Source organism: Vombatus ursinus, unplaced genomic scaffold (assembly GCF_900497805.2).
Source record: "Vombatus ursinus unplaced genomic scaffold, bare-nosed wombat genome assembly UNPS02014784.1, whole genome shotgun sequence".
Taxonomy (NCBI): domain Eukaryota; kingdom Metazoa; phylum Chordata; class Mammalia; order Diprotodontia; family Vombatidae; genus Vombatus; species Vombatus ursinus.
Window position 1 is genome coordinate 5,025,625 of NW_020954562.1, and position 22,666 is coordinate 5,048,290.

A 22,666-nucleotide genomic window follows, 5' to 3' on the forward strand; every position below is an offset into this window, starting at 1 on the left:
AAGATTGAATGATGGCGGGGACGTATGCCAACTTGGACCTCCCACCTTCTTTGAGAAAACAAAACCATCAAACAAACAAAACCTGAAAGGGGGGCCTTTGAAAAGTGGCCAGATAGTTATTGAGAGTTTTGAAATCAGCCAAGAGTTCAGAGAGCCAACGATGACAGGAGGAGCGGACAGAGACTCTTGACCTCCTTCTTGTCTCTCTGACCCCTGCAGAACCCTTTAGCTTCTTCCTGCCCCCGCCCCCCACAGACCCCATCCCATTCCTCCTTTGCCTTTCCCAACCCCTTCAGGACACTTATTGCTCCCCGAACCAGGTAGCAAGAGGCAGGGTCGGAAGACTAGTAAGTAATTCACACATTTTCTCCCCTTCCTGTTCTTCCTCCTCATAACCACCCTCGAGTCACTTTCACTTAATTCCTCAGGGGAGCTGGAGATTTTGTGCTAAGGAACAGGGGACCGAGCAGGAGAAAGGAGTCACTTGTTTGTAGCTGCAGCATCCTGCAGCCCGAGACTCCCCAAACCTGGAGTAAGCTCCAGGTTAACCATGAGATGGATAACTGCAATCCCACCCAGGGGGTTAGAGAAAAGAAATGAGCGTGCATCGCCCTCCCTGAACCCACAAACACACTAGTAGCTGCTGCAAAAAGGGAATACTGCCTGGGTCATCTTGCTTAAAAAAAAAAAAAAAAAAGAACTCCACTCCTCTCTGCACATCGGAATCTTCCGCATTTATAAGAGCAGGAGAGCATCTGGCAGCTCTGGCCCCCTCCCCATCTCCTTAGACCTCTCCACCCTGCTACAGCCGCGGCGGCTGCAGCCACCTCTGCAGGAGCGAGCCCTTCTGGCGGGCACGCGCCCTCTCACCGCCCCGCCCCCCGCCCCCCCTGCACACATACTCCCCACCCCGCCCCGCTCCGAGCACTTTCCCCTCCCCTTCTCTTGCCCCGGGGCGGGGGCGCGGGAGCAGCAGTGGTGACGTCAAGAGGCGCGCGGTGGCAGCACCTCCCCGCGCGCTAGTTAAAAAGAAGAAGAAAAGAGGGAGCGAAACATGAGAGCCGGTGTGAGGAGCTGCAGCCGCGGGCAGAGGAGATCGCAGCATCATCTAGATCCCAGCGCTGCCTCCGCCTCCGCTGCTGCTGCTGCTGCTGCTGCTGCCGCCGCTGCCGCCGCTGCCGGGGCCGTCACTGCTGCTGCTGCTGCTGCTCGAGTCTCACCTCCGCGACTCCCGTTACATGGACAACAAGTGAACTGCCGCTCCTGCCCCTGCCACTGCCCTCGCCGCCTCCTCCTCATCTTCCTGCTCCTTCTCTTCCTCCCACTTCCAGGCTGCGCCCGAAGCCCCCTAACTCATTTGACACTGGCACTACCACGAAGAGCGTCCCTGGCACAAATTACACTCAGTCTCGTTCCCTGGGCACCCTCAGGGCATCTGAACCCTTTCCTCGGTGCTTCTCTAAACTTGTTACAAAGTTGCTCGGGTCCCTCCTCCTTCTCACTGCCTCCCTTGGCCCCTTTGCCGCCCGTGCAGCTCTCGTCCCCCTCTCTCCTGCTCCAGGGGCTGTGTGGCGGGACAGTGAGGGGAGCAGCCCTTTTTCTCCTCCACGCGCGTCTCAGCCTCCTCCTGCTGCTACTGCTGCTGCTGCTGCTGCTGCTGCTGGGCAGATGATGCTGAAGATGTTGTCCTTTAAGTTGCTGCTCGTGGCTGTGGCTCTGGGCTTCTTCGAAGGAGATGCCAAGTTTGGAGAAAGGAACGAAGGAGCTGGTGCGCGGAGGAGAAGGTGTCTGAATGGGAACCCACCCAAGCGTCTGAAAAGGAGGGATAGGAGGATGATGTCCCAGATGGAATCCCTAAGCGGGGCAGAAGCTGTCTGTGGTGCCTTCTACCCTCGGCTCTCCTGCTGTTCCCGGATTGACAGTCAGTCTCTGCTGCACATGGAATCCAAGGTAGGCAACCGTCAATCGCATGGGTGCAAACTTTGGCGAATAGGCTGGAAGATGATGAAAGGGGTCTGGCAGTCCTGGTGTTCACTGTGAGGGTATAGAGCTACGAGGCTTTGTTGAGGTACTTTTTTTTATTAAAACCTGAATTATTGTTTTTTTTATGAATTCTGGGGTGCAGGGATCGACCCCCACGCTCCCCAAGTCCATGTGCACGATGCTTTGCTAGATCACCTTCTGGCACAAGAAAGTTTGACTTCCTGCGATTCTATCATCCTCGCCTATGTGAACACTTGAAAAGTATCGAGATGAAGCGTGTGTTTCGTATTAAACCAGGCACTGGCTTCGGTGAAAACTGTAAATTAAGGTGACTGTGGTTTCCGGTTTATTTTTCTGGGGATAGAAAAGGCTTGTGTCGTTTTCTCCACGTGCTTGGTTTAGGGAAAGGTTTGACTATAAGAGAGGATGTAGGAACATGGGTGGTTTATGATCTCCAGCCCTGTCCAAGGGGAAAGCTTGTACTTAGAGTCAAACCAAGCTTGAGAGCTTTGAAAACCAGGCAAAGATTTTCACTGTCACATTCCACACACAAAATGGGGAAAAGATTCATTATCGCTTCCCTACTCCCCACCCCACCTCCACATGTCATTGTAAATCCAGGCTCCGGATCGCAGTTACTTAGAAAGAAAGAACTTTTCTTGTTACTGGAACTTTTGAAGACTGCTAATTTCATTCCACTGGTCTCAATATATGATATACAAACGTATTATAGTTTAACATTCTAATTTCAAGAAATGCTTATTTCAACTTGGTTTAAAAAATATTTCTTGGCATGCGCTGCAGTTATGTGAGGGAATTTACTTTACACCCTGGGGACGAAAGAGCCGGGATCACGTCATTAACAATCTCTGCACGTGAAATAAACAATCAGGTGTCTTACCGCCCCCACCCCTTTCCATTTTAGGTTTAATTAAGAATTCCTCTGTTACAACACTGCAGTTGTCAAGGTCTGAGAGACTCTTGGAAAACTTGTGTTTCAGTCTTGCTGGCCCAAGCATAATAAAAAAAAAATACCCAGGCTGAATCTAATTTTTATGCTTAGTTCACGGTAGATTTCACTCTATTCTCATGTAAACAGCTCTTACGAATCAACATATGTGTCTGGGTGGTATCTCTCACTTTGTTTTGTAACAAAAAGCCATATTGCATCATTTAATTTGCTCAAGTCATGCAAATAGGAAAAAATCAATAGGACAAAAAGGGGTCGACTTATCCTCCTCCCTACTAAACTGCTGCCCACACACAGAGCCCTGTTGCTTATGGCAAAAGAATAACAACAACACCATTGTGTTGTTAGTTGGTTCACTAATGGGTGAAACTAGAGAACATCATTCTCCTTCAGTCCCCAGCTCTGTCCAAATGTTCATGGCTTTTGAGGGAGCATTTGCCCTAGTCCCTCTATTCCCAGATGAGTGAGAACTGTCTTGCTACAGGTTTTCAGCTACAGCCTCTCTCTTTATTCTTACCATATGCAGTAGAGTCTGAGATTCTAAGCAGAATCCTTTCTCCTACCCAGAAAGTGGCATTAAGCTCTTTGATTGGAATTGAATTAGATGAAGAAGTAATTACATTCTGATAACATTAATAGTGCTGAAAGGGGACCCAAAAAAGCCAAGAAATTCAGAGGAAAGGCTGGAAATGCATCCTTAACTCACACTACTTGCAGTGGAGAATATCAGGACACTAAGAACTGGAAAAACCTATGTATCACTGAATTCTTTGAGGAATAGGGACATGCACTTGATGGAATTTTCGAAAAGGGGTGAGGGGCGGTATTGTGTCCCTTAAGATTTAATCACGTTATAAAAGGTATTCCCTTGTTTTAGATGGGCATGACATTTATCTAGTTTTCCCCTACTTACTCAAAGGATCATAGATTTGGAGCTGGAAGAGACACTTAAAAAGTCATCTAGTCCATTCCTCTCTGTGCTGATGAGGAAATGGAGGCCCAGAAGAATTGAAATGTCTTGCCCAAGGTCACACAGGTAACAAAAAAACTGGCAGAGCCAGAATTCTTTCCTTCCCACTTTTATTCCCCACCTCATTTTACAAATGAGTTTATGGGTTGAAGTTTCTCCTGTGGGCCATGATATTTGTTCCCATTACAAATAGTTTATAAATTTACCATTCTCAAATCACTTTCAAAATAAAGAATAAGGGTTATCTACTCTGTAGAGATGTTCTTATATACATTTTAAGACATATTTGTCCTAAGGTTTTAATGATATTTTAAAACCATGTTATCTGTCCATTAAACCTTTATGTTTATTCTAAGGCTTATTAGCATATCATAAATATGGCTAGGTCATTTTTAATAACGCACATTCAGGGTAGCTGATAGCCATTAGAAAGATGCCTTTAAAGTTCAGCTTGGAGGTGCCTGGAGATCTTTGCAAAAACAGAAAGAAAGAAAAAACACTTTTCAAAATTCTCCTGTTCTGTCATGACAGTAGCAGTCATAGTAGCATGTTCAGTTGATGCTCGTGAGTGTCATTTTTAAACTAAAGTGTTTTATATTAATGTCAATATATCAAGGCAACTCTGATAACATTGTATGCTTTTTTTCAAAACCTCAACAGTAAGCGTCTCCACAATCGGTGAAGTTATATTGTTGTAACTTTATTTTTAACAAAGCTCTTTAACTTCATTACAAGCGCTAGCATATTCCATTTACCATCATCCCAAAGCATCAGCAACTCCAACCTTCAAATGGCAGCATCTCTAAAACTTAACTTGGGGTTAGATTGACATAGGAGCTCCCCTTTTCAGTGTGTGTGTGTGTGTGTGTGTGTGTGTGTGTGTGTGTGTGTGTGTCTGTGTCTGTGTCTGTGTGTGTGTGTGTCAGCTACCTTGGGTGGCTTCACAGCCAAGGCTGTCAAGGAATGGGTGAAAAGTAATTGTTTTCAAGTGTGCCCTTTTATAATCATGTGTTTGCTCTGGCTCTTTCAGGAACAAAGGCTATTGTTGGACACATCTAACTAAACAAATAACTCATCCTGGGCTCCCTTTAACAGCTGCCTTAATACAATGATCTATTTACATATTAGCCTAAAATTGAAACTGAACTCTCTAATGACATAATCCAGCACTAGGGTCCAGAAGAAACATGTGTCTTACCCAACAGCTGAGCAACCTTGCGGATATGGGATTTTGAGAAATAAATTCGGGTACACCCAGGGATTTTTAAGGCAACATCTTAATGTACTGTCATGCTTTATCCCCGCTTTTGTCAACTTATCAGGCCCATGTGGGTGCTGCTTTACTTTCTTTGCTTTGCTGCTTGCTAAAGAAAGAAATACAGAAGGTCCCTGTCACTGATTTTTTACTGTTTGTTGATAAGCTTTCGTGGTAGGCCACACTTTTCTGTGTGGATTTCAGTATTTTGCTTACCTTTTCTTCAATGAGTTTTACTTTCATGTGGCTGGAGATTAAAGGATGACCTTACAGATGTTATAAATTAGTCAGCAGCAAGCATAATCATTACTAGGCATGCTATAATAACATTTCCAAGTTTTACATGTTTTCCAAAGTCCAGTTTAGGCCACTGTCACACGATGACTTTGGATATGACTTCTTTTTTAAATCAGGAAAGAAAATTAGTTACCATTTCTTGTTAAGCTCAATGGCATTGTCAAGCTCAGAGAAAGATGTGTGCATGTATCTGTATTTGTGTCTATGCTATTAAAGAAGACAGAATACCCTGCTCACACTCATACTGATCTGTCCAAAACAGCGTTTCAGCTTTGGGCTAAGTCAGTTTAATTGACTTCAGTAAGACCACTGGTTCATCGAAACTTAAGCTAGAATGATGACTCTATCTATCTTCAGATAGGTATTTACACTGCGGACCTCACACAGAGCAAAATGTTAGCGTCTTGCTGTGTTGGAACAGCATGAAACTTAAAAAAGAATAATATTGTACTTTATTTCAGATAATTTATTGAATCCTGTTCCTTAATCTTTTGATGGGTTATTTTGTGGCCAAGGCACATTCCAAAAATTGTAAAGGACCAAATTCTTCAGGCACTAAATTCAAGTTCCCCCTGGATGGCAGCTGGCAGGGTTTTATTTCAGTTATTAAAAATGGAAGTATGCATAGACTACATGAAATCAGATGTAATTAAACACCCATTTTCCACAAAGCCAAAGAGGTGGCTTTAGTTTCTTTTAATGCTCTTTCTCTTGATGCTTTGCTACACTAATCAACACTGTATAGGCTATAGAGACAGAAAAATAGAATATTGCATAGATCTGGTGGTGTCTGGCAAAGTATGCACAATTGAAGACATTCTAAAAATTCTTGGAATGCAAATTCTAAGTGTCTTGTATATGTTTCTTTTTTGAAAATCTTAACCACTTAACCACTTGTCATGTAAGTAAAGTGAGCAAAAAATCTAAAATGATTTGGGTTAATCAAGTATATAAGTAGAGATTTATAATAAATCATAAAGCTTATTTCTTTTTCCCTCCAATGTGATTTTTCCATTGGAATTTTGTATTTCAAATATCACCATTGTTTATACATTTAATCTCAATCAAAAATTTACAATAAATTATTAATTTTATTTCATTTTCCCCCAAATGGGATCATTTCTTTTGGATTTGGGGGGATGTTATTCTTTTTACTAATGTTTTAGCATATAGATATATTCAGCTATCTAAAACAATTAATATTCTTTGCTCTTTTAAATGCAAATTCTCAGATAAACTAGGACATTGGGGTTTTTTAAAGGAGCATCATGATTTATTCAAATTAGAATATCTACTTATAAAGAATAGAATAAGTTGGTAACTGCTTATTGATTTTTCCTCTCAAAAAATCTTTTAAAAATTGATTTTGAAAAACAACATATAATTAAAAGTATTTATATTTATATAGAAATAGGGACCTAAGTTAAGAACAAAAACAGTCTTTAAATTTTCTTCTATAAACAAGTCAAAGAAATATGTCTAGATTCTCCAGTACACAGAAGGAACTTTTTTAATAGTGATATTGATGCTGGAGTTTGGATAGTGCTGTACTCCTCGACATTTCACATATTTCCATTGTGGCTATATCACTCTTTGGATTTGTGAAAAGCATGAAATATCAATTAAAAAGAAAAGTTAATATTGGTTATGGACTTCCTACTTTGTTCATTAGGTGCTTCCTCAATGGTTAAAAAAAATTAAAAAATATTTCTCAGTGGACATAAAGAACAAAATATTGCACAAAAAATGTACCATTTTCCAGTGAAATTCATTATATGCTATAATCTATAATTTTATAATCCATTCATATGTTTATTTTCTTATGTGTATCATAGTCCTGATGAAACTATGAAGTTTTTTTCCAAGTTAAGATACAGTGCTCAATAAAAAATGTACCTAACAGCTTAAGATATTATTCCCATGGGAAGGAGAGGGGCTGTTGTTACCTTATCTTTTGTTGGTAAGCTTTTTTCCTCTCTAAAAACCTTTATAACATATGAATCAAGTGAAATAATATATGTAGAAGAATTTAATCAACTATGAAGTACTCTCTAATAGGAATAGCTAAATGTTAATTGCCATAGGATGTATAAATGTCCTTAGAAGAAAAAATCAATTGGGCACCCAAAAGATCCACAATTATTCATTTATACCAGGAATTTCAGGAGAAAAATCACTATAGAACTTAAAATGTATGCAGGAATAGGGCTGGATATTCTTTTTTTTTTTTTGCTAGTTACATTTGCACTCAATGTGTTGTTTTGAGTAAGTGGTTGTCCTAGGGTATTAAAACACTCACATTAGTCCCTAATGTTTCACGAGCAAAGGAACCAGCCATAGGCAAATGCACTATTTTTATTGGTTATAGGTGACCATTTTAGGCCATCTCCTATCTCTTCAAACAAACTAGATAGTCAGGTTTTCTATGTTGGGATAATAATTGGCATTTATATAGGGCTGAAAGATTTCAAAGCATATAACATACATCATGTCATTGGAGCCTCAGCAACCACCCTGGGAGGTAGGTTCTATGGGTATTATTATCCCCTTTTTACAAATGAAGGAACTGAGTCACAGGGAACTTGAGTGACTTGCTTCTGGTCAGACAGTGTGCACTTCTAGGCAAGATTTGAACTCAGGTCTTCCAGACTCCCAGTTGAGCTCTCTATTCTCTCCACTGTTACCTCTTGTGATAACCTTGGTCCCGATAAATAACTTTGCTACCTGACTGAGAATGCTTTTCTTCTTTTGTTATTAAAAGCGGCTTTTTCCTGGAGAATGAGAAAGAGATCACGTATTTGTTTCTGGTTTCTGGCTTGCAGATATTTTCTGTTACCAACAACACAGAGTGTGTGAAACTTGTGGAGGAGATCAGATGTGCCCACTGCTCACCACATTCTCAGAATCTATTCCATTCATCTGAAAGAGGGGATGCCTCTGAAAGAGACCTAGCCTTGCCCTTGCTGTGCGAAGACTATTGCAAAGAATTCTATTACACGTGTAGAGGCCACATTCCAGGTAAAAGCAACTGCAGAATATTGAAATCAGATGTATGCATTGCAGTGCGTGCTTTTGCTTGCATAAGATTTCTTTCACCTTTCAAAAGATGTGTTTTCTCCTTAATATATTTATTTTAGGGCATCTAGATTTTAATGATGTATTATGATTGTGTTTTTTAGCCATCCAGATAATGAATTGACCTTATTTAAACTTTAGAGTATTTTCTGTCACGCTGTTCAGAGGGTCAACTTGTTAGTTACTTTGGATTATGCATGGCAAATTTTTAATGCCACACAGACCGTCTTCTTCATAATCTGCTCCCAAAACACTTTCCCCCTTTGCCAAGCTGAAGGATTGTCCACCAATTTTAGTATAACAGATAAAACAGGAAACTAAAGCTGCCATTAAAAAGATTTCGTAAGCCAAAGAAAAAGTAGCTATCTCCTGTCCTTTCTTTGCAAGGCAAAACAAGACATTTACACCAATAACCAATTGAAAGTGGTCAAAAAACAAATCTTATTTTTGAACAAGACTATGTACACCTCAATAAATTATGTTCAGAATCAATTTTTAGTGAAGAAGGGAAGGATGGAAATTTGGGTGTTCTTGATAATGAACACTAAGGAAAAAAAAAAGTAGTAACCTTTCTGCTGGATCATTAGGTATTTCTAATCCCTGGATTTCATTTGTCTTAATACACCTATGACCTTGGACCTTGCTACTCCTATGACTTTATTTCTCTGAGCCTCAGTTTCCTCATCTGCAGAATGAGGGGATTGGGCTACATGACTGCTAAGATCCTTTTTCAGCTCCAAATCCGTGATCCTATGATCTCATTAAGCATGAGGCCCTTTCTGTACACAGCCTGACTTGTGGAACATTGATGAAGTCCTCCATTCAAAATGTCAACATTTCATTTTACTGGAGGTGATGGAATAGACATCATATCTAAAGATGGAGTAACATCTACCGGGGGACATTTTGACAAGTTAGCTAAAATCACCGAAAACAAATCACTAGTTGTAAGATTAAAAGCATTATTTTTTAAAACTCCAGAATTGTGTGAGAGAGATTAGAGGAGGACTTTTAAGTAATTAGGGTACACTGTTCCTTAAAAAAAAAAAGGCTTTCAGATACATGGGTTTTGGGTGCTTTTGTTATGGGGGTGGGGTAGGGGATGAGGAGGGTAGGGTTGTAAAGCTCTCTTACTGACTTGAGAAAACATTTTGAATAGAGTTGCTTGTTCCCTTTGGTGTGGTTTAACATGTCTCTAAACTCATTCAAATATGAAAATATTATTATTGTCTTTATAAACTGCAGAGATGTTTGTAAGGCTCTCTTAAGCCAGCTGTTTCTTGCTCCTTATCACATTCCCCAAAGCATAGCAGACTAGGTCATAGCTGCCAAGACTGCCTGCTGAGAAGAAGTAACAGATTAGATATCAGAAATGCTTGGTCCAAGCTGGAAGCAATGGAGGTTTGCCTTCTCTAGTATAGGTTAAAAGTAGTATATAAACTCAGGATCCCACTTAACATTTCTATCTTTGAATCCGAAAGTGAGATGGAAAAGTAGAGCAGTGATGCCTTTGGAGAGAAGAGGAGGTTTCTTTCTGTTGTATGTTGGGAGTGATTTTAACTTCCCAAAGGAAGCAATACGGCACAGGAGCCCAAGCTGCAGGACCCTCACTCCCTAGATCAACATATGTGGTGACGAATGACAAATTTATTTTTCTACAAAGTTTGTGTATATGTAAAACCGCTGAAGTGCATCAAGATGTCAAGTGCTTTTTGTGACCACCCAGGTTGCCTTGAAAGATAACCAGATGAAAGCATAACTTTAGTGCTGGACAGAGCAGCCTGCATGCTTTAGCACCAGCTCCAATAGGCGCCTTTCCTACATCAATCAGATGCTAATAATCATTCTAAATACATGTTCTGAAAGTGGACTATAATAACAAAAAGATGTTGCATTAATTATCCCCAACATGGTTAATTGATTTGTTGGACAGCATGAGCATTGGCACACAGATTAAGATTTCCTCTAAGTATAAAGTGCTCCATCCCCTGCCCCAATCCTTGTTCCGTGGATAACAGAGATTATTGGAATCATAGACTGCCTAGTGTTTTTTTTTAACTTTTAAATTTAAATTAACAATCATTTATTTTCTCTCCCTGTCACCTCCCCTTCCCCACTGTAAAAATGAAGAAAAAATCTTTCCAATAAATATTCATAGTCAAGCAAAACAAATTCCCACACTGGTCATGTCCAAAAATGTATTCATAAACTTCTTTTAAAAAAAAAAAAAAGAAATACTGAAAGGAAGCATATAATGTCCTTTTGGGTTTTCCCCCCACAAGTCCATTTCATGATCAACTTTTCCTCCTCTAAAGGAAAGAAGAAAACATTTACCACTCTAAATTCATAGAATAATAGGTTTAAAGTTTGAAAGGGCTACTATTAGAGACTACTAACTCTAACCCTCTTGTCTTACAGATAAAGAAATTGAGTCTCAGAAAGGTAGACTAACTTGCCCAGGGTCACACAGATTGTAATTGCAAGGAAATAAGTGTGTTTTTTTTCATTATTTACTAGGAAATTAGACCAGCACCATTTTCTGTTTATATCTTTTAGTAAAGCCAATTCATCATTTGGATGACAAAAAAGTCACAATACACCATTAAGAAGCATTAAAAGCTTAATACTCTATAAATCAATAAAGTTAAGAGGAAATTAAGCCAAAGGATCTATTTGAGAGGGAAATTGCTGGATTTTTAAGGGGAGAGAATGATGGTAGTACAAGTCTGGATCTGTTATTGCATTGGTAGCAAGAACTCCCAATGAGGAAACTCTATTCACTAATACAGATCAGCAACTGCTCTGTCTAAGAGGGCTGTGTTAGACACTTGAGGGGTTAAGTGACTTGCCCAGCCAGGTTCACACAGCCTCTAGGTGTTAAGGATAGGACTTGAGCTCATGTCTTCCATTTCCAAAGTTACCTCTATGTCAGCTACTCCATACTACCTATAATTGCCAAAGAAAGGAATGACATTCAGAAGATAGCTTTTTAAAAGAAAAAAATACAATGAAATATCAAAAAAATTATAAATCACATAACTGGGGTTGTTTATGGTAAATCTAGTGCACAGGATTTTCCATTTTATTCGTGGGATAACCAGTTTCATTGTAGCAGTTGGAATTTGCTTGGCTCTTCTCAAGAACCATCTTTTCCCTTCTTTAAATGTAATAGAATTTATCATAGAAAAAGGAGAAGATGAGGACATATAGCCATAGCTGCCATTTCAGAGCTTCATGTAGAAGGAGCTTCATGTTAGCAAGCACATATCTCAAAGGCAGAGAGTTTTTTGGACAATTATAATGCAGAAAGACTGAAGGACTATTCTCACTTCTGAGAGAAAGAAAACAAACAGGAAAGCAACAGTGGGTAAAGATGCATGAAAGACCATCACTTTCCAAATTATTCCTGGTAGTAAATTGGCTAGAAGAGACCTTATAGGTCATTGACACCAAAACCCTTATCTAACAAATGAGGAGATTGAGGACCAAAGAACTGAAATGAACCCAAGAACACGCAGCTAGTAAGTAAGTACCTTATTTACACCCAGAGAATAGTTTTAAACATTAGAAAAAAATATCTAGCCAAATGTAAGAACAAGTAGGTCATAGGACTTTCAGCTGCAAGGAAACTTAGGAGTCATCTAGTACAACTCTTCATTTCTTAGATAAGGAAGCTGAGGCCCAGAGGGGTTGTGACTTATGCCAGGTCCTGTGATTTACAAGTTGTAGAGCCAATATTCAAAGTTACATCATGGGCTCAGACCACTAGAGATAGATGGAACATCATAGGTTATATGGTCCAACCTCTTCATTTTCATGATGAGGAAAGTGAGGCTCAGGGAGATTAGGGACTTGTTTAGGGCCATATAAAGAGTAAGTTATATGGCGTAAGTCCTCTAACTCCAATCCCAGTTCAATTTCTAATATATACCACATGTTTGTTGTTGTTGTTGTTGTTGTTGTCGTTCAGTCATTTTTCACTTGTGTCTGACTCTTCATGATCTTGGCAAAGATACTGGAATGGTTTGCCATTTCCTTTTCCAGCTCATTTTTACAGGTGAGGAACTGAGGCAAGCAGGGTTAAATGATCTGCCCAGAGTCACATATTTATAAACTGGGCTCAGCCAGATTTGAACTTAGGAAGATAAGTCTTCCTGACTCCAGACCAAGTGCTCTATCTACTATGACATCTTGCTTCTCCATTATACCATATAGCCTTTCATTAAAAATATTTTTCCCCTTTCCTCTATACTATGATACCTATTCATTCTTTTACTTGAATGAGCACAAGTAGGCTCCTGATCCAAACCTTATTTTTCATTAAATGCTGGAATAAATCCTTTCAAATAGTGGGATGTTCATAAGAAATAGTCCGTCAGAGTGGTTGCGTTTTCTTTATCTGTTTTCATTATATTTTTAAGTACTTAACCTGTTGTCTTTTCACTATAAGCCATTGTATTATCATACGACCAGGGTTAGCTAGCACAATTGGTTGAAGCCTGGTGCTAAGCAAGGTCAAGCTCATGGGTCTGTCTGATAGCAGTTAGCTTCCCCTCTGGCAATCATTAGCCACTGATCTCCTCCAGTTATCTGCCAAATGTATCTGGGTAGTCCAAAGGTGACCAGATGACAGTGTGAAGAGGTCCCTATAATCCTACTAGAAAAGCAACTTAGTGGTTATATTGCTTCTTCCTCGTGTGTGTAGTGCAGCTTATGCAACGAGGAAAGCAAGTTTTCTCTAGAATCCATGTTGAAAGGCTAGAGTTCAAGATTCCAGCATTGGTATTTATTTTATGGGTCAGAGTTTTACGGAGTGCCTTGTGATACAGTAGGACTATGTTCATGATTCGGGAGTATTATTAGTTATAGGTCAAGGACATTTGATAAGACATCTGGGCTAAAAATATGCAGCTGGAAGAGTAATCAGCATATGGTCATCATTAGCAGACCTGATCTTATTATGCTGATCCAGGGTGAGCAAAACACTCTTTGGCAGTAAAAATACTAGGCAGTTTACTCCTTTAAGCATAAGGGTACCATTTGGTAAATTATTTCTTCCCCATCCATAAATGAGAGCATGATGCCCTGGAAGAATTCCTGTTCCCTCTGTGGGTGATCTTCCAACCAAAGAGGTTTAATTCACCCCTACCCACCGCGAAGTCAAGTCCTTTAAAAGTCACAATTAATCCAGTTATTAGAAGAGAATTAAATCAAAAATTTCCCTCTATTATGAAAATGCCCTTTCTTTCAGACATCATGATATTTCTATTATCAACTTCTATAGAGTTCATAAAATCTCCAGAAGTAATTCAGTATTAGAATTTGACTTTTTTTTTTTAATTTGTCTAAGAGGCGTAGTACCTCCACAGCCTTGGAAAGAAGTTTTGTGAATTTAGACTCATTAATCTTCAGATCTTCCATTTAACAATTATTTCTCATTTCCTCATGATTGTCCCTTGCTAGTTCCATATAAATTGGAACCAGCCACCAGCCTTGTTCATGAATTTTCCCCTTTAAATGGTCTCTGTTTGCAGACTGTAATGCTGTAATGTAATGCTATAAAACAAGATTATTTTTATAAAAGCAAATCCAAGCTTTCTCATGAATCACACTTTGAATCACTCTGTAAGCCTACATCAACTTAAAGCAAAAATTCTCATTGGCCTATTATGGAGAGTCGTGCTACCTTACATACTCAATCTTAAATGTATTCATACTATGCAAGTGGTCCAAGATTCTTGACATTTATACAAAAATATCTCTACCTGGAGTTATTTACTTCAAAGATGATAGGAACCAGGCATGGGCATCCAAATGTTAAACCTAGCCCCACCACAGAGCTGAAAGTCTGCATGTGACCTATCAACTCAAGTTCTTCCCCTTTTTTCTTGGAAGAGAATTATTTAAATTCTCTTAGGTATTTTTTGATTTATATATTTAACCCTTAAAGCATAGAGAAGTAGAATAGCCTTTGTTAAACAATCTTGATGGACTAAGGTCCCTTCTAGCTTTGAAACTCTCTGATTCTATCAACCTGAGTATCTGTCTCATCCCTTGGTCATCTTCCCACTTACTAATCCCTCTCTTCCTTCACAAAAGAACCAACCTCCTCTCAGCTGCTTTACCCCTCCCCAGCTGTCACTCCTACTTTTCCCCTTCCCCCACCCAGACATCTGCTCTCACTTGCCTTTTTCCCAAATGCCAGTTCCAAGTCAGTCATCCAGTTGGAAATCACCAGTTAAGTGCACATTTCAGAGACTGGGGAGGATCCATCTATCATATCCCCTAACTGAGACAGCCCAGGGCAAGATTTTTTTTTCAAATTCCAAGAACAACTTAAGATTTCAGGGGACTGATGTCACAAAAGAATCAAGCCCAGTTACTTCTTAGGCTCATATCCATTTGGGGGAAGAAAATGCTTGTTCCGTTGGTAAGCCCAACTTGACTGAGCTCAGTTTCTTCATTCTAAAAGCATTCCTAAAAACTGCTCACATGAGGGCATATCTTCACTTCAGCCCAGTTAGTAGGAGTCTTTCACCTAGAACTGGCAAGTGTCTAGAATAACATTGGCAAGCCATTTTACAAAGTCACAAACAAAATCTGAAATTAGATGCCAGACATGCAAAGTTGGTATGTCTAATTTTGTTTTGTTTTTATAACTAACATATTTTAAAACAACATTTTCCTCTGCTTCTTGGCCTTCCTCATTGTGGAATAATAGAACGTTTCACTCAAAACCAAAAATAAAACCTTACTCACTGAATTAGAGAAAGTTTTGTCAAAACCTCTCTCTCATACTATAAAGTATAATGACCTTTTTTTATGGTCAAATATATTTCTTTATAACAGATCAGTATACGACAGGTTAAAATGAAAACCTGTCTTTCCCCAATTCTCAGTAAGAGTTAGTTTTCTAACTAACTAACAAATGTAGTGCATTAGATGATCATGAAAAGCTAGGTAAAAAGCTGGGATATCATGACTGTCTTAACCAATCAGTCAGTCAGTCAATCAAGAAGCAATTACTGAGCACTGAGATTACAAAGAAAGGCAAAACAGCTCTTGACCCAAGATGCTAAAACTCCACTGGAGAAGATAACATATAAGTAACTCAGTACATCTGAAATATATGGGATGGCTGAAAGATCATCTCAGAGGGGAAGGCATTAGCAACTGAGAAGACTGGGAGAAGCCTCCTAAAGAAGGTGGGACTAGAATCTTTATGAAAAGTCAGGACAACCAGGAGGTGGCAGTGAGGGAGCAGAGCTTCCAAAGGTATGGGGGCTAGCCAACGTGGAGTCAAGGAGATAGAATGTTGTGTTGGGGGAACTGCAAGCCAGCCAACGTAACTGAGCAGGAGAGTACGTGAAGGGGGTAGGGGGAAGCAGTGGGTGAAGGGTCATTGTAACAAGACTGGCAAGGTAGGAAGGGGCCAGGTTATAAAGTGCCTTACATGCCAAGCGGAGGAGGCAGCTGTTTCATCCTGGCGTTTTTGTTCGTAGAGCTGGAAGTGACATTGAGTTTAGCTGTGCTACCTAATGATTTCAGCAGTTACTAAGCCATGTTGTGTTTGACTTTTCTTGCCTTTGACTCAATCACAAAATAACAGTAAGGCTGACTTAGGCTATAGGATTGTTTTAGGGAATAACTTACCTTGAGATGATCATTAGAATTTTCTTCTATGTAAAACAATAATGATTATGCAACTAGCAACAGAATGAATACTAGTTGAAATTGAGGAAAAATTCAATTAAAAATCCATCCAATTAGGCATCTGCTGTGTAGAAAGCACTAGAATAGAAACTGGGCCTTTGCATGCTTGAAAATGGTAACTCTCCAACTCATCATTGACCATCACTTTAGAACTGGAAGGTACGTTAGAGGCCAGTCAGTCCAGCTTCTTTATTTGGCTGGTGATGAAGTGGACCCACAGTGAGGGTGAGTGACCCGCCAAGTGGAACAGCCAGGAAGTGGCTGAGGTGAGATTTGAACCCTGGTCTTCTTGACTCCAAGGGCAGGGCCCCCTTCATCACGCCATGCTGCCCCTGCCTGTTCAATCTTCGTTCATTGCAAGGGGACTCAAAGCCATTCCTGATAATGACCTGGTTTTTTTTTTCACCATTTAATCATAAATAGTTACAACTATAGCAAGTGCCTATCATTGAACAGATCAGAATACATCCTAATCATTAAAATTTGAGAGATTTTATATCCCAGAATCTTGATTTTGAATTTGTATTTCCTCTTTAGAAAATATGGAGTAATAGGATATATGGTACAACTTAAAAAGGCGAATTCGTGTTGGCAAAGCTCATACTTCCCCTTGGAAGGGATCAGAAAGAAACTCTAGCCCTTTGGCAAGATTCCTATTAAGTTCTTGGTTGTAAGATTTTTTTCCATTATCTCCAGTATTATTATTTCAATTTTACTGTCTTTTTTTTTGGCAAGGCAATGGGGTGAAATGACTTGCCCAGGGTCAAACTGCTAGTAAGTGTCAAGTGTTTGAGGCCAGATTTGAACTCAGGTCTTCCTGAATCCAGGGTCAGTGCTCTATCCACTGTGCCATCTAGCTGCCCCATTTTACTGTCATTCTTAATGATGGTTCACAATGTGGTTCACATCCCACCTCTGACACTTACTTTCTCTGTTTGACTAACTCAGGGCAAGCCATCTCACGTCTCCCAGCTTTGGGAAAATCCTCATCTTATTGTAGAGTTGCAATGGCAACTTGCACTAAGTTGGTGGGGGTGGGTGGGTGGGGACTTCCCACACAGGAGTTTCTCATTGTATCTGCAGTACTTGAACAGTTATGATTTCTGACGGGACAATCAATTTTAAGTCATAAAAGACACTTTTGCTAGGTGGTGAGGTTTTTTCCTCAGTGCATTCTCTATCATCCAAAATTTGTGTAAGCTTTATTTAAGTGGAATTTTATTTTCTACTCAGAATACATGTAAAAATTCAGATGCTTTCAGATGCTAAATATTTCTCATGATCTCTTTTTACATTTACTTCAAAGGTTTCCTTCAAACTACAGCTGATGAGTTTTGCTTTTACCACGCAAGAAAAGATGGTGGGTTGTGCTTTCCAGATTTTCCAAGAAAACAAGTGAGAGGCCCAACATCTAACTATTTGGACCAGATGGAAGAATATGACAAAGTGGACGAGATCAGCAGGTTCATAAAGATAAATGCTGTTTAATCTTTAAAAAAACTGACAAATCTTTGTGGTTTTGACAGTGAATCAACTCAGTCTGTGCTTATGCTCCACAGCTGTGTCCTCCAGATGTTTTCTTCTTCTGCTAGTTTGCTTTCTTAAAAATCACATTAGCGTAAATGCCTTTTTAATATTTAGGTTACTAATCATATGTTCTAAGCTTGGCTTCTCTCTGATTCATATATATATATGTGTAAACATATACATATATATATATTTCATGGGTATAGTTTTATACTTGTATTTCATTGTTGAACTATTCAGTATAATTTATTTAGAATTAACAAATCATTTCTTTGTGAAGATAGTCTTCTCTGATACTTTTTTAATTAAGTTGTGATTATTATGAATTGAACTAGCTTTAGTAAAGCTTGCTAAAAATTAAACTGGTAACTTGGAGAAACTTTAAAATATATTTGGGCTACCTTTGCCGACGTTCCCCTTATTCTGCTCTCTGATATAAAACTCCTTTGCTTTTTAAAAAATTGGTTTACCTGCCATATTGTGACTCTGTACAATAGCCTTTTACCACCCTCCAAACACTGGTTCCAAGAGAACTATGTCTTGAAAAAGGTGTGAGGTGTTACATCTCAGCTCCCTCCATCCCCCTCAAAAAAAACTGACTGGTTTTCTTTAATTTGTCTAGAAAGCACAAACACAGCTGCTTCTGTGCCCAGGAAATTGTGAGCGGGTTGAGGCAGCCTGTTGGAGCCCTCCACTGTGGGGATGGGTCCCATCGTCTCTTCATCCTTGAAAAGGAAGGCTACGTGAAGATATTCACCCCAGAAGGAGAAATTCTCAAGGAGCCTTTTTTGGACATACACAAACTTGTTCAGAGTGGAATAAAGGTTGGTATTCTCTCCATTTTCTTTATATTTTGTGGCACCTCTTGCTAGTTTCTTTTCTTTGTTAAGATTTATCTTCTCAACTAGCACTGTTTCCTAAGGGAAAAAAGAGAGAAAGAGAAGAAGGAGAATTGTGGCTATTTTAGGAGAAAATAGCAAAGGTGAAAAGGGAAGAGAAACCAAGTCATGTAACTGATATGAGAGGAGATGGCTGAGTTGTCTGGGTTGTTTGGTGGTTAGTAGGAAAATCCCTGGGCAGATAGTTTTGCTGTTTTTCTATTCCCATAGTGGATATACTTTTTACACGAGTTTCCTATTGCTTGTAATAAATGCTGCATAGCAGGCTGTATAACTAACTAGCTGTCCCTCAGAGTCATTCACAGTTGGTGCTGTCAATACCAACCACAGTGCACCATGACTATTAAAACCCTTAGTATCTGAACTGATGATTTCAAATGCAAAGGAGATTTGTACATGATGAAATGTGAGACATTTACATCTGTATTTCTCAGCAAATGAGTAAGTACTTCTGGCTATTTAAGCAATGGTGTAGCATTCTTCAAGTTCTCCATTTTGAGATGAAGTGATCAGAACCACTTCATGAGTATGTCCTCTCATCATGCTGTCATAGGTAAGGAACACGTAGACTTCTTTACCCCGAGCTAAGCAAACCAAGAGCGTCGCCTAATCTGGACCATTTTTAGGCTCTTAATTTCCACCACTCTAAACATTTTAAGCTTTCTGTTATGTTACACAGTAGTACATTCCCCACAATATGCTTTCTTCAAGTAAGATGTCTGCTTTGTTTTATAGTTGGGTCCATTTAGAATGAGAAAAGTTAATTCTAGTTCCAGATCTAGGATGCTACCCTCCTAATTAATAAAGCAACACCAGAAACCCTAAAATATTGTGTATGTGTGTATGTATATACACACGTGTGTGTGTGTGTTTATGTGTATGTTTGTGTCTGTGTGTCTGTGTCTGTGTGTGTGTAGATATGAACCTATTCCTAACATGAGGTATGCCCGTGGAAAAAGCAACAATAAAATATTCGAGCTCGGTGGAGATTACTTATAAAGTTTATTAGAACTCAAAATCTCATTTTCTGATTTGTACTTTGATAATCTGTCCAAAGAATATCCATCTTTTTAAATAGTTTTCTTCAAAACTAGTTGATCTTTCTAAGTAGATAGTTTTCAACTTGAATTAAGTGTTTATTTGTTTCTGAAGTTTGGTAGCATCATAGATATGAATTTAAGTTTAAAGTGTATAAAATAATAAAAGTTTGAGTAATCTAGGGGATTAGTTATAATGTATCTTAAAAGCTAAGCTTTGAGCCTTCCAGACCTCAGTTTAGCATAGGTGAAGAAGACACATAGGCTTTTCTATTTGAAAAAAGTTGAAGATTGAAATGTTTCGAATCTTTAATGCACTGGTCTATGCCCCAGGTATTTGACTTATTTACCTGGGACTATATTCCCCAAATTATAGATATAGATTAGAGGAGGAGCATGGTTTGGTAGTGTCAGATTTTGATAGAGAAGCTAACATGGTCACGTGCTACTGCCATCACTGCTGGTGCCATGGCATTGAAAGCTAACATCAACTGACTGCTTTCCCAGCCTACCTACCCCCACAGATACTTGTGTACTCATATATTGGATTCATGTAAAATGTTTATGATTAATACCATTAATTGTTGCTGTAAAATTATAGAGCTGGTAGGGACTGAGGGTATTCTTCAAGCTATCTCTTTCATTTTATATTTGAGCAGACTAAAGTCTAGGGAAGCTAAATGGATTGCCCAGGGTCACTTAGCTAGTAAGGGACAGAGCCAGCATTTGAACCCAGGTTTTCAGACTCAAGAATTGAAATCTTTCCCTTTTAACAAATTATGTTTTCAATCCTTGAGTTTTAACTTTAATTACTCTAACTTTGGGTGTTTTCTTTGATGTATTTCAAGCTTTCAGCCTTTCTTTTATAAATATAAAAAGAAATGGTCCCCCTTGAATTATAAAAATAGCTAAAGGATATGTTTGTGTGTGCATTCTCAATTCCATTGTTTTTTAGCTTTTGAAGCACAAAAGGATGCACTTTCTAAATAAAACTTCTTCCAAATTTATTGACAAATTATGTACAGTAGTACCTGCAGCATTTTAAAAATTCCTATGTAACAAGATACAGAGGGTACTTTTCAACCACCAAATTATTACGTGAATCATGGACTCGGTAATGTGCCATCAGAATTGCAATTAGAAAGGGGCAGCTAGGTGGCACAGTGGATAGAGCTCCAGCCTTGGAGTCAGGAGGACCTGAGTTCAAATCTGACCTCAGACACTTGACACTTACTAGCTGTGTGACCCTGGGCAAGTCGCTTAACCCCGATTGCCTCACCAAAAAAAAAGAAAGAAAGAATTGCAATTAGGTTGGTGCAACTGGGACTTTGTGCTAGGGTACCAGAATTCAGAGGCACTGACAGTATTTGTATTCCTTTAGCAAATAGCAATAACTAGGCATTTCTAGTAAGCAAGAATATGTCTGTGGGGAGGGGGTAAATCCAGAAAGTGCTGTGGTTTAAATACAAATGGCATGAATCAAACTTAGAAGACTTTGTTAAAAATAGATCATGCTTCCTCCTTTTTCTCCTCCACTGTAACAGCCTCCCAAAGTCCCAGGGTCTCTCTCCTCTTTCTTGCCTGAGGTACTATGGTTCATCTTGCTCATCCAGTTCTGTATGGAACTCATGCCAATGTAAGTTCATTCAGTCTCTATAAGAGCCTTTCTTCAAGTAGAGAATCTCTACCCATTGGCAAGTCCCCCAAACCATACTACTTGGCATACAGTAAAAATAGATGAGATTAGATATAAGGAAGACAGTCCCCATGAGAGGAGTTATTAAAATATGAAGCTGGCTACCAAGAGAGTCTATGGAATTTCCTCCTCTAGGAATCTTTAAAGAATATAAGAATAGACAACTATTTCCTCTCTGAAACATACCTGCTGGGTGTCAAGGGGCTGGACTTGGTGACCTTTCAAAACGTCTTGCTCTATGAATCTTTATTTCTACTTCAGTAGAATAGCCATGGGCAAAGTATTTTATCATTTATGGTAACTGAACAACTGCTAACTCCCTGACTCCGTCTTGACTGAGGCTAAGAAATACTATGGGAAGATTTTAAAAAAACCAACAAAATCATCTCCCATTGCTGTCACCTGAACTTGGCAAGAACTTCATATTCTAGGCTGTTGACTTGTTATTCTTCATGTGTAGAACATAGGAGTCACAGGTAAGAACATGGAGAAGAAGCAAAAAGAACCAATGACTTGTTGGTGTTGAGAAATAAGTTCTATTGGATGAAGACTCTCTAAATAAAGTCTATGTCATGTATATTTTGATCACCATTTTAAAAGATTTGGAAGGGTCTGTTTTTACCTGGGCATTTCAGAAAGTGGTGAGCTTTGCAGAGTCTAGAAACTGAGTCACAACCTAACACCATTTCCTGGAGATCTTTGAGATGAGCTCTGCTAGCTTATGCCAAAGCCTTCAGCTTACAGATGGGGTGCTAGAAGACTTTAGAAGACTAAACCTACTCTTCAGGGACCTGAGAAAAGGTAGATAGATAGGCAAACATGGTGAAGCAGATAAGTCGTGGGCTAGTAATCAGGGAGACCTAAGTCCAGATCTTACCTCTACTACTTTTTTTTTTAGCTCTGTGACCTGAAACAAGTCACTTAACTTCTCAGAGATTCAAGGAATTTCCTAAGACTTTTTTCTACTAAGATGTAGATGGATGCATGCTTAGATAGAGGGACTTTGCTATGCTGAGGAAATCATAGATCCTTTGCTCATTTGCAAAGAGATAATTTTCTTTTTCCTTCCTTCTTTCCTTCCTTTCTTTCATCCTATCTTCCTTCCTTCCTTTCTTTCATCCTATCTTCTTTTCTTCCTTTCTTCCTTCCTTCCATCCTATTTTCCTTCCTTCCTTCCTTTCCTTCCCTTCTTTCTTCCTTTCTTTCTTTCTTTCTTTCTTTCTTTCTTTCTTTCTTTCTTTCTT

General features: G+C 39.3%; 1 protein-coding gene across 3 annotated transcripts in view; it reads left to right on the forward strand.

Annotated features, from left to right (window-relative positions):
• Nucleotides 1–1,183: 1,183 nt before the first annotated feature.
• The window catches only part of HHIP (hedgehog interacting protein), a 142,813-nt gene continuing 121,330 nt past the window's right edge, over nt 1,184–22,666 (forward strand). For all 3 annotated transcript variants that reach the window (XM_027866979.1, XM_027866980.1, XM_027866978.1), the window contains exons 1-4: nt 1,184–1,950; nt 8,298–8,493; nt 17,570–17,726; nt 18,413–18,614. In XM_027866979.1, the coding sequence (XP_027722780.1) occupies nt 1,669–1,950; nt 8,298–8,493; nt 17,570–17,726; nt 18,413–18,614 (837 nt within the window). In that variant the 5' untranslated portion in view covers nt 1,184–1,668. The remainder of the gene's footprint in view (nt 1,951–8,297; nt 8,494–17,569; nt 17,727–18,412; nt 18,615–22,666) is intronic.